We start from the raw sequence: 11,575 nt of genomic DNA, 5'->3' as shown, positions 1-11,575 counted from the left end.
TTTCCATAAATGCAAAACCAACTGTTAAAAAGGGAGATGCCCATGAAATGTGAAGTGAGACTGACTCAGCACATCATTGGGTGGGAAACTGTAACACATATATTGATGACAATGAAAATTCTTTCCCCCAAAAGTACTGAATGCAAAGCGAGCGTGGCGTCAATCCCATTAGCTGGCTGCAAGTCTTAAAGGTAAGTTCTCATCTGTCACACTTTATTCCCATTAACTTCAATCCATACACACAAATGGAGGTGGGTGTGTATCTGTGCAAATGAGAACACGTGTTAAAGCGTGTGTGTGTGTGATTACTGCAATCTATTATTCAGACGAGAAGTGAAAAATGTATTTTAAAAAACTGCACTCTGATGTTTTGTAAGTTCTACTATGAGTGTGAAGAAACAATATTTATATATTTCTCAGGTGACATAAACTTGAAATTCTAAATTATTCTTAATTAAAATTTCTGTCGCACACAGAAAAGATATAGGAATGAATTATGAAATGATTAACAAAGCAGGAAATAAAAGTCTGAAGGATATAAAGTTTTTAGGCTTTTTTTCAAAAATCTTTTTTCTGAGATGTTAATAACTTGACTTCTCATATATAACAAGAGGTCACATACACTGTTTTATTCCACATGGTCATATGCTAAAATGTTTGTAACCATTGGTTTAATCTTGTATTTCATAAACATTTGGATCCGAGAATGATCTTGTAACCAAATTGTCAAATAAATGCAAAATGAGGAACAATGTAAAATAAAAACAAATGTTTCCTTTTGAAATGATAAGAAATTTAAGTTTAGAATACAAGTGAAAAGTACAAGTACCTCAAACGTGATCAATTACATCACTGTATGTATGTCATCACAATTTAAGCATAGTGTTTTTCTTTTGTTCCAACCTTTCCACTCTTAGATTCCAAACAAGAACCATTGGTGACGATGGCAGCGTTAGTGACAGGCCTCATCCCCATCCTGCGGACAGCAGCGGACGCCACCACCACCTACACGGGCCGCTCGCTGTGGTTTGGCTTCCTGTGCATCCGCGTGGTGATCCTCTTCCTGGCTGAGATGCCCTTCCACAAAATGGACTCGGACTTTAGCTGCAACGGCACCGGTGACAGCCTCTGCACCAAAGCCTGCTTCAACAGACTTTTCCACAAACCCATGGTGTCGGCCTGGAACTTCATGTTTGTCCTGGTCATCCTCTCCGTCCTGGTCATGGAGCTGTTCACCGCTCACCTGCGCTCCCGGGCCGAGAAGAGGAGCTGCCAGGCGAAGGCAGACATGGAGCTGGCGGGCCAGGGAACAGAGGGGGCTCAGGTTGTGTCCAAAGACCCCACAGGGAAGATGGTGATTGATCTCAATAAAGACAGAGGCACAGTGGGCTTCTACCTGCTCAGCATCACTCTGCGTATGCTGATTGAATCCTGGTTTATCTATGTTCTGTTGGGTTGGAACCTGCCGGCTCTGGATAATGGTCCATACAATTGTATCACAGACATTTGCTCTCAGTTACGTGTTTGTGTTGTGAGGGCCGCTCCAGAGAAGCGCATGTCGATCTATGCTTTAGCTTCTATTTCAGGCATGATTGTTGGTTGTTCAGTATTATTTTCTATCTATGCCATTGTTCACTACCTTTGCCACTTTTAAACAGCGACACAGCATTTTTCCTTTGTAACATTATGACAACAACATCAACAACAATTCTCTTTCTTTAAGTTATTACTGACTTAAATTCCATCTCCCACTTCAAGTCAACTTCAAAACAAGCCACAATATCTTAAATATAGCAAGAATTAATGGGTACACATCTTATTAAGATCTAGAAAAACATATTCACACTTTAAAATAATTTACACAAGTTCACAGATTTCTGCTTTGGCTTCCAATGTCTCAAAGAGTTGACTTCAAAATATTCTTACTGGCTCCGGCCTCCTCTTGACCCTTAAAGGATAAGCAGTACAGATGATGGATGAATGTTCCTACTCGTCTATTAATCAGTTAATGGTTTATGGACAAAGTAAAACACTTGCTTCCACAATATGAACCCTCCAGACCTCTCAGCTCATGTTCCTGTAGAATTAAAACAAATCATGATAATGCTGCGTTCACTTGCAAAGCAGAATAAAGATCTTAGATGATCCCCAAACAGGATAAATATTTTTTTTGTTCACCTTACGCTTTTAATTTTCTGGTATTAATTTCTCTCTGACTCTTAACTGCGACATTGTATGAATTTCTATGTTTTCATTTTTTACAGACCTCACACTTGTTAGTCTTTTAGCTCTGTTCTTATTACGTGTTTTCATGTGAAGCATTTTGATGATCCTCTGCGTCATGTGAAATGTGCCTCATAAATAAACTTGCCTCGCCTTTTAATGATCCTCAGCTGCTCTTGTGTTATTAAGTTTTGTTGCATGATCAAATTTGGGGGAAACAAATCACATGTATTACAACACAATTAAATAATCATCACAATCAGCCGATCATCAGAACACATATATATTGGCTGTTGGGGTGGAGGCTGTGAGATGTATTTTGCTGAAACCAGATGACCTGGGTGTGAGCTGCATGATGTGTTTCTGAGTCAGGTTTTTTTTTGGTCAACACAAAAGCTCAAACTGCCGCCGGGAAGGTGTCAAATACACTGTGCACTGCCTCAGCAGTTTGTGTGTGCAACGCGGACAGAAAATATAAGAAATCTCGCAGAGAAATAAATGTTTTTGACACAGATGAGCATGTTTTCAGACGATACACAGTGATACAGTCACATTGTATAATATTTAACAGATATTTATACAGTCAGATAAAGTCAAACAGCAGTTGTATTTATCCCTGTCGCTCATGACTTAAGTTGCCTCCAACAAGGTAAAAAAGTGTAGAAACTAGAGTTTAACTTTGTTCTTCAGTGAGATGGACTTCCTGTTGCTGTGCTTCATGGTGTAGAGCAGCGCTGCTCCAGCGTCTGTTAGAGACTGCTGACAGGAGAAGAATTGGAAAATTATCAGAAAAAAGATTAAGCAAAATGGGCAATGCAGTATTTTGGGACAGTATAAGGACATTGTGTTACCTGTGAGTCTGAGATGACTGATTGTCTCTGGGGGAATAAGCATTTAAGTTTGGTGGTTTTGATTAATGTGAAGCACTGAATCAAATAAATGTGCAGTATAAACTCACCCGTGTGAAGTTATGAATGTTGTTGTATATCGGCTCCATGGTTTTAACCCATTCTTGGTAAGTCTGTTGGTCCTGGGCACTCTGATTATATTCACTGCAAACACAGACAGCACATGAGCTGCACAGCCTGGGATACACTGTAATACACTCTAATAAACAGAATGCAATGAGTTTATTCATCTTCAAATGCAGGAATAATTATAGTTTTGCTCATGCTATTTAATGAAAAGAGATTCTACACTCGCCCCCTTTTAAACCCAATAACATTTTTCTGTTTATTTTTTTACTTCTCTTATATTTTTTTTATTTTTTATGTATACATGGATACAGAATCAGCCCTCATTTAAAACCAGTTGTCAGATTTCAGTATAAGTTATCTGCTCACACATTTTCGCCCCTCTGTGACTCACATCGCTCTCTCTATCAGCTTCCTCTGCAGCTCCCCTTCCCTCCTGGCGTCCAGGATGCGGCCTCTGACAGCCAGAGCGGCGCTGGCCTGGGACGAGTTGAGCTGAATGATGGCCAGAGACAGGGAGGACAGGGCCGCCGAGCTGTGAAGGACGGTCACACTTTCATCATGAGGGTGCGTCTCAGCATTTACAGCTTCAGCCTTGCCATTGTATCACAGTGCAAACACACACACCGCTTTGTGGCTGCTAGGACGAGGATATGCGTGAGTTTAATTCTGGATATGACGGAGACAGACTGGGTTGAGAGGTTAATTTACTGTGGGACTCAATGTTAGAATTGATAAGAAATATGATTTACACATTTCTTCATGATGAGAAGGCCCCAGTATCTCAGCAACAGCCACTCTCATTGGATTTTCAAAGCTGCTTTGCCCAAAGGTTCTCCGAGATTGTCGTAAAATAACACATCCAATCAACTGTTGTCCTGAGGGCGGCTCGTTGATGAGAGGTATCAAAAGATAAAGACTTTAAACTCCCAACGCCTCAAGAATGCAGATAGCTCAGTGCAGCAGCGGTGTGTGTTTCTAGGTGCGAGTGCGTGAAGCGCCGTGGTTATGGAAACAAAATCATCATCACCTGTCATCAGTAACATCTCGGTTCGCAGTTATCACCCTGAGCATCTTCTCTCCGTTCCTCTGTCGGTACCTGATCAGCAGCTGGATGGACACGCGGCTTCCAGGGGCTGGAGCCGACGCTGAGCGGAAGCAGACAGAACACAGATATCAGTCCAGAGGGTTCATCGTTTTTTAGGACTCCATGCCTGCGACAGCCATTTGCTGGAGGCGTGTGTTCCGTCCATCTGTACGTCCCATCCTTTTGAACATGATATCTCAAGACTGCATGGAGAGAATTCCTTCAATATTTGCTTTAAATGTTCGGATCGACTCACGGATGAATTGAATAGATTTTGGTGATCAAAGGTTAAAGGTCAGGGTCATAGATCTTCATTAATAGAATTGTCTTTTTCTTTTTGGAGAAATAACAGGTTGTTACATGTGCATCCAAATCCCTCTCTGACCACAATTGGCACAACATGGATTTCTTCTGTTATTCATTATAGCAGCTTTTTTGCCCTGGTTAGTTTTTGTTTGTCAGAGACTCTGGCTCCCTCACAGTGTTGCATCAGCAATCAGCATCCTGCAAGACCTGGCAGCGCACACATCACAACACGACCTGTGACAATCCTGAGGACAGCATTAGATCTACTACTAGAAAAACTAAAGAAACTCAAAATACAGACAGTCTGTAAGTGGTGACAGCAGTTTCTTTTCTCACCTTCTGTGTCCAGTTCATTGACTCCAAACTGGAAGGTGATCTCTGTATCCGGGGCCACATTCCCTACCTCTCTGATCACTTTGTGTCCAGACTCCTTCTCTCCTCTCATTCGTCTGCAGCAAAGGAGAACATCCGTCAATCCTGCAGGACCTTGTTAATTATGTAATTCAAAGTGCTTCCAAATTCTTTCATGTGCCAAACATCTAGACCAATTCCTGAGGAATTTTTACCTCTGGCAAGGAGGTTTTCACTTTTGTCAGTTTGTTTGTTGGTTGGTTTGTATATTTGTTTGTCTGTAAGAAAAACTACTTCATGGCCATGAAACCTGGTGGAAGGATGCAGTATGGGCCAGGAAAGAACCCCGTTAAGTTTTGGTGCGGATCCGGATCAGGGGCTGGATCCAGGTTTTCTTCTTCACTTTCTTTATTATTGTGAAATAGGATGTTTTGGTTTTTTTTTATATTGTCACTGATTTCCCAGGAAATTATTCATGGATCTTGATGAAAGAAAAATCAGTCGTATTTGGTACATTTGGTACAGCTTGTTTGAATTTGATGGGACTGCTGGTCCTTTGCAGAGGTATGCGCACTGAGTGCCATTCTACTTAGTTATATTGAAAAAAGGTGCAGCTCTTACAGTGATTTGGGCAGCAGCAATGCGACGGTACAGTGTGTAGCTGTGGTCCTGTTGTCAATGATCTGTTCGAACTCTGGGTGCAGCCGGTTTGGACTTGATATCACCACCTGGAGGAAAAGAGTCAAAACACAAGGACATTAGAAATGCAAGACTTGATTCGTAAAAAAATAACGACGAATCTCGTGCGACGCAGGTTTCCTCAGGTCACTTACTTTGCCCCCAGTGCGGTCGGCGAGTCGTCCCAGCTCATCCAGCCTGCAGTCTGTTCCCTCTATGGACAGCACAGACACCGTCACACTAATGGAAGAAGCATATGTCAGCATCATCTTCATCACAGAGAAGTTTAACTTGGCTGCATCTGAACCTCCACTCCTGTAATATGCTTGATCACACATTTCCATTCTTGATATTGATTTAGAGATGTGTACAAACCCCTGCTTAGCAGCGTACTCCCCCAGCTCCTGGTAGAAGATGGTGGATGAGAGGAGGCTGTGGGCATCATTGTCCTCCACCTCCAGATTTCCTAACTCTGTGTTGGCCTTCCCATCTGTACAGACAATGACCTTCAAGATCAGGAGTGTATTGTTTTTAGAAAATAGAAAAATGAAGAAGTGACATGTAATTGCTTTAGGACCATATCAAAACTGTGTTTGTAAAAAAATATGAATGAATCCTCTGATAAAATAAATAGAAATCTATTCAGGGCTGTTAAATGCAGGGGAAATAAAGTGTCTGTACACAATGCTGATCAGGGTCAACCTACAAAGCTGAATACACTTTGAGGGCTTCCTGGTTCCTTCTCACTCAACAATGTTTAAGCATCTGCACATCTAAACTTTAAGGTGTGCAAGAGCTTTGTTGAATCAGTACGACAAAACACTTTTAAAAACAGAGGTAACCCCTAGTTTGGGAACCACTGGGTTTAGTACAAATCAATATGAACTGGGTTTTAATATATATATATATATATATAAACCCAGTTTATATGTACATATAATAAAATTGCAAATAAGATTGAAAAGCCAAACCTACATTGGACCCTGGCTGTCTGGAGGCCATTGCAATTGCCAGGAGAGCAGCTGGACCCAGAGCTGTGGTCCCACTTTCAGATAATCTTTTTAAAAAGAACAGAATCAAGATGATATGTTCGTTATTTGAATATAAAACAGGTATCATCATATAAACATACACACATACATATATACACACACACACACACACAAATAAATACAATATAATATAATATACATACCCCATAACTTGTTTCTGTAAGAAGTCCTTGGTCTGCGAGAGCGGAGGTGGACTGGGGAAACTGGCTGCAGCCTCTTTCAGATAGTGGCTGTCGGTCAACTCATCTCCGCTCAGGAAATGTGATGTGACATTCTCATGGCCATGCATCATAACCTGGCAACACCAACATCAGAGCATAAAGAAAAGCAACAGCAATAAAACACATTATTCAAAGTGTTTTTCAAGATTACAATGATGCTGCCTGACAGAACTGAAGACTGAAGAAATTCCATTTCGCTGACATCAAATGAGAGACAAAAAGACACGGTGACTCACGGAAATACAGAAAAGGATTATATAAACAGGAGATAAACCTGAACGATTGGAATACAACATATACCATAAGAAAACTAGAGCTATCAGGGGGAAAACAGTGTGTACCTGATGGTTGAAGGTGATGAGCCCCACTCTTACGTCTGGTCGCTGTTCACTTAGTCTCTGAACACACTGTATCACAGCTTCCTGGACAAACTGTTTTGAATACAATATTTTTTAATTCACCAGAAGCATCTTGATTTCATTTCTGGACAATTATTTTGACATTACACTCGTCATGCTCATTTTCAGTATCACAAAGTTAAAAGGAGAAATGTCTTTTTAGAAATGTGGAAAAACTCACCTGGAGACGGGATCGGTGGACAAGCTGCTCACCTACTGACACCTTCAAATGAGAATCTGATCAGTTGAAGACATCACATGTTGTATTTGTGAATGTCGGCCAAGAATAAACAGCGGCCATGTCAGGTCTGTGACTTTACCTGGGAGGTGATGCTCATGGAGCCTGAGGTGTCGATGCAGAAGAGCAGCAGAGCGTCAGCAGCGCACAGGGGCTTTTCATCCGGGTTGAGGAGGAAGTTAATACAGGGAGCTATACTGGGAGGGCTGGTCGACTCGCAGGTTCCACAGAAGTGACACTTATTAACCTGCAATTCGGCATAAAGTGAGAAACATTAACTGAGCTCACTGTCTGACACCAAAACAGGAACCACATCAGTCCCAATTAATCCCAATTATTTATTATGTAAGGATCAATAACGCTTATGCTCAAAGTGATTACAGGGAGATTTACAGTTGTTCTTCACATTTGAAATCAATGACTCTTGGTCTTACCACGTTGTAATAGCAGGAGTCCAGCACAGAGCCACACTGGGAGCAGGAGGTAGGTTCACCTACAATGGGCTGCACTGGAAATATGCAAATTGTCATCATTACAGATAATAATACTGAAAATGAAACTAGAGGGCCACTCATGAAGGTTTTATGGCGATGATAAAAGTTTACTGACCTCTTTCCTCTGAGAGTAATTTCCCTAAACTGACTAGGACAACGTTGGGATTCCCGGGAAGAGGCTCCTTATCTGCTGATCCTGAGTGGGAAGCATTCAAAATCAGCATTTTGTGTTATTCTAGCCTATATTGGTCCTTTCACAGCTTGACAGGTGCTGTTGTATTTACCCTTACCATCAGAGTGGGAAAGTGATGAAGTTGAGGCGGATTTCTGAGAGGATGAAGCAGCTGAGCTTGACGAGGGTATCAGCACCAGGTACTCTGGCATTGACTTCATGAATGAGGGTCTTGGTGGGAGGGCTGGGGCTTGGGTTTGAGGTGAGAGCAGAGGAAATGAAAATGATCGAACCCTTCCCTAAATTAGTTAAATCTAGGTACAATTAGGAAAAACAAAGATGCCTGCTCACCTGGTGTCGGACCCTTCACAGTGCTAGTATCGACCGGCAGCTTCACCTCGCCCCCAGTGCCTTCTGGTGTACTGTATGAGTAGTCTGGATCCCAGGGCTGGGTGTTTAAATCTGGCTCTTTGTTTGGCAGGTCATAGACAAATGTCTGAGTGCTGTTGAGTGGCTGGCTGTCAGGAGGGGACTGGCTGTTGTCTGCAGGTTTCATGTGGGGTGGAAGAAGGGCTGGGTGAAGAAGAGAGGAGCAGACGGTTAGGAATGGATTGATCGACCAATCTATCAATGTATCTATGTAACAATGTATCAATCTAACAATGTATCAGTGTGTAAATCAGTGTCAATCTATCTATCTATCTATCTATCTATCTATCTATCTATCTCTGTCTGTCTGATCTGTCTATCTATCTATCTATCTATCTATCTATCTATCTATCTATCTATCTATCTATCTATCTATCTATCTATCTATTTTTGATGCTTGAATGTTCTGTTTTTCAGTTTTTGATTTTGGTTAAGTGACTGTTTATGAAGAGAAAATAATTTCCTTCAATAAGTGTAAGAGTAGCGGCTAACAGACTTTCCTGTCTGTTTGGCAGCTATGGATAACACAGAATTTTGGGGTGAATTACTCCTTTAAGATATCAACCGCAGCCATGGTGTTAAACTGAATGTGCTCAGCCAAAGATTTACATATTAATTTGTCCACATTCACTGTACCTGTCCTCCGAGGAGATGCCGTCTGCTGGCCTGCTGTATTGACGGATAAAGCTGCCTCAGTTTTATTGTGAAATTCTTCATTTTCATAGAAGACACTGGGCTTCACAACCTTTTTCAGTATGCTCTTCTCCAACTGCTCAAAGATCTTGGAGGTAGTTGTGGGGAATTTGGGCAATTTGGCTTCTGCAGAGTTTGTTGGAGGAGGAGGAGGAGGGGGGGGCATCCGAGGACGAATACGGTTAGAAGGAGGGAGTAGAGCTAAAAGGCAAAGAAAACATTTATTCAACGGCAGTTAATGCTGAACAGTTTCCTGCAGGAGAAATGTGCATCACAGACAAAATAACTTCCTCTGTGAGAAAGTGTGACCCATACAATTCCGAGCAATACATCTGAAAGGAGTGTCTCCTGTGTGTCTGTGTCACTGGTTACATTATACACGACAGTACTTAACCAACCAGTCACTCAGACAGCTTTGAGGAAGGAAGCAAGGGAAAATCACCACCTGTAGATACTTTTACATGTTTACCATCAGTTTTTGATATTCATGCATTTAAACTGTATCTTTCTCTCAATTCATACTTTAGACAATGATTTCCTACATTTCCCAGATTGCCTTTGCACATCTGTCAGAGAATGGAGCTGACAGCAGGAGAAATGACTCAGCGACAGACCACAGCAGAGTGAAAGCTCTTTTCCCCTTAAATGGATTTCTTCAAAGAAGGTATTTTAGAACGACGAAAGAATCTGATGTTTCCTGTTCATGTTTTAGCTGAAATACTTTTCTAACTCCAGTGAAGCTACGGAAAACATCTGTGTCTGGATCCCACCGATCACAAACCAGGAAACAAATACTTACCAGCAACCAGGAGCCAAAAATGTCACATGGGTGTGTTTAGACAAGTGTTAGTGTTAGGTATTTTTTCTTTTATACGAGTAGAAAGAGTTCACACCTGAGCGTTTAATGACATTGCTGTTGGATCTTTGACCGTCCATCTGAGTCACTGGCGGCACGTAAACAAACCCACAAGCAAATTCCATTGTGGATCTGCCTGTGTGTGAGAGAAAGGACAATAATTAACACAACACGACCCCTGATAACAACAACAAATAGTGTACGGTAACAACTTCAACTCATAACAAAGGTAATTATCCAATCCTAGCCATAGCAATCAAAGTAATCAAAGTAATAACAGAAGGATTTTCCATGGGGAGCATGTGGATAATGATACAGCTTTTAAGAAGCAGTCTCATTAAAGAAACATAATCTAGACAACGCATCCAACGTCTTAATGCGATACAAAATGAACCAGTTCTCTTAAAGAAGGCACATATAATGTATACTCACACACGGAGAGTCCTTTGAACGCTGAGGGTACAGTGCAACCATAAACAAGAAACTCTCCCAGGTCTTACAAATGTTTCAACTCCTGTGTGACGTCTTGTCATTCATTGTTTGAGCCACAGAGATGTTGTCCAACAGGTTTTCTTTCGAACTAAAGACACTGTAGAGTGGAGTGTGTGTGTGTGTGTGGGTGAGAGGTTGGGTGGTTAGTCACAGATTTATTGCAAGACATGAGTTAAACATTCATGAATGTAAATACAATTGGTGGATGACGCAGAGCTGCAAAACAGGGCGGGAAGCTGTCAAAGGTTTAAGTGAAGATGTTAAAGTTTTAAGTCTTTCAAAGTAAAACAACGACCTACATTGACGACCCTGTGAAATTCTTCTATGTACACAGATTAAAGGAGATAATCTACACCGTTGCTGCTACTGAAATATGGAAGTATATAAGTCAATTTGGATGAGAGTGCTCGTAATACAATATCATTTGCTATAGAAGACCTCTGTATGCTGGACGATTTGAGGACAGAGGAGTTGCACTCTCAAATTAAACAATGTTTTTTACGCCAAATGACAATTCTTTTATAAAAACCTTTTAATTCTTGTTTTTAATGTCTTTCAGTATTGGTGCTTGGTAGATGTTTGATTCATGGAACTATATCGATCTGTATGTGCAGGGACTTCAAACGTCATGATATATCGTATCCCGTCAACATGAAAACCACTTCACAGACTTCAGAGAATAATTTGAAAGTGATAGATTGAATCTATACATGTATGTTTTTGCTTCTACTATTCAGTCTTCGGTCAGCTCTGTCCTAAAGAGGGGAGAAGCCATGCTAACATCTCTGTAGTAATGTCTGATGAAAATCAGTTTTGCAGGGATTTGGCCATAAACCAAAGTATTGATATAACAGCTCATCCTGTTGGCAATGGGATATTTCAATCCTAAGCAAAGAGGTGGATTGTCCAGC

General features: G+C 41.2%; 2 protein-coding genes and 1 long non-coding RNA gene across 4 annotated transcripts; 2 read left to right on the top strand and 1 right to left on the bottom strand.

The window, feature by feature from the left end:
• Positions 1 to 127: 127 nt before the first annotated feature.
• gjz1 (gap junction protein zeta 1) lies at positions 128 to 2,388 on the top strand. The gene is made up of 2 exons (XM_035145807.2): positions 128 to 191; positions 918 to 2,388. The coding sequence occupies exon 2, from the start codon at positions 944 to 946 to the stop codon at positions 1,652 to 1,654; it is 711 nt and encodes a 236-aa protein (XP_035001698.1). The 5' UTR covers positions 128 to 191; positions 918 to 943; the 3' UTR covers positions 1,655 to 2,388.
• A 336-nt stretch (positions 2,389 to 2,724) lies between these two features.
• LOC118100549 (circularly permutated Ras protein 1) lies at positions 2,725 to 11,538 on the bottom strand. 2 transcript variants are annotated; one of them, XM_035145793.2, is made up of 21 exons: positions 10,605 to 11,538; positions 10,210 to 10,308; positions 9,260 to 9,517; positions 8,546 to 8,767; positions 8,313 to 8,444; positions 8,138 to 8,218; positions 7,963 to 8,036; positions 7,611 to 7,775; positions 7,472 to 7,513; positions 7,234 to 7,323; positions 6,815 to 6,966; positions 6,595 to 6,676; positions 5,995 to 6,125; positions 5,775 to 5,859; positions 5,563 to 5,669; positions 4,927 to 5,039; positions 4,228 to 4,345; positions 3,592 to 3,732; positions 3,182 to 3,275; positions 3,075 to 3,101; positions 2,725 to 2,982 (listed from the first exon to the last, which is right to left on the bottom strand). In XM_035145793.2, exons 2-21 carry the CDS (start codon positions 10,295 to 10,297, stop codon positions 2,890 to 2,892), a joined length of 2,295 nt encoding a protein of 764 aa, XP_035001684.2. In that variant the 5' UTR covers positions 10,298 to 10,308; positions 10,605 to 11,538; the 3' UTR covers positions 2,725 to 2,889. The 2 variants fall into 2 exon arrangements, with proteins under 2 accessions (XP_035001684.2, XP_035001685.2); XM_035145794.2 differs by having other exon boundaries at positions 2,725 to 2,979.
• LOC118100556 lies at positions 9,700 to 10,637 on the top strand. The gene is made up of 3 exons (XR_004694457.2): positions 9,700 to 9,763; positions 9,868 to 9,980; positions 10,052 to 10,637. It is a non-coding gene; the product is annotated as an uncharacterized LOC118100556 (long non-coding RNA).
• Positions 11,539 to 11,575: the final 37 nt, after the last annotated feature.

This window comes from Hippoglossus stenolepis, chromosome 21 (genome assembly GCF_022539355.2).
Source record: "Hippoglossus stenolepis isolate QCI-W04-F060 chromosome 21, HSTE1.2, whole genome shotgun sequence".
NCBI classification, from domain to species: Eukaryota; Metazoa; Chordata; class Actinopteri; order Pleuronectiformes; family Pleuronectidae; genus Hippoglossus; species Hippoglossus stenolepis.
The sequence above is the reverse complement of the archived record's forward strand: the minus strand, read 5'-3'. Positions and strand labels throughout refer to the sequence as shown.

Excerpts from the sequence above, each read along its gene's own strand:
- gjz1 (XM_035145807.2), top strand. The coding sequence starts at position 944 with ATGGCAGCGTTAGTGACAGGCCTCATCCCCATCCTGCGGACAGCAGCG.
- LOC118100549 (XM_035145793.2), bottom strand. The coding sequence starts at position 10,297 with ATGGAATTTGCTTGTGGGTTTGTTTACGTGCCGCCAGTGACTCAGATG. Across the intron at positions 6,967-7,233 it reads TCATCACCTTCAACCATCAG|GTTATGATGCATGGCCATGA; the intron begins GTACACACTGTT and ends TGGTGTTGCCAG. Across the intron at positions 3,733-4,227 it reads CGAGATGTTACTGATGACAG|CTCGGCGGCCCTGTCCTCCC; the intron begins GTGATGATGATT and ends CGTCCTTCACAG.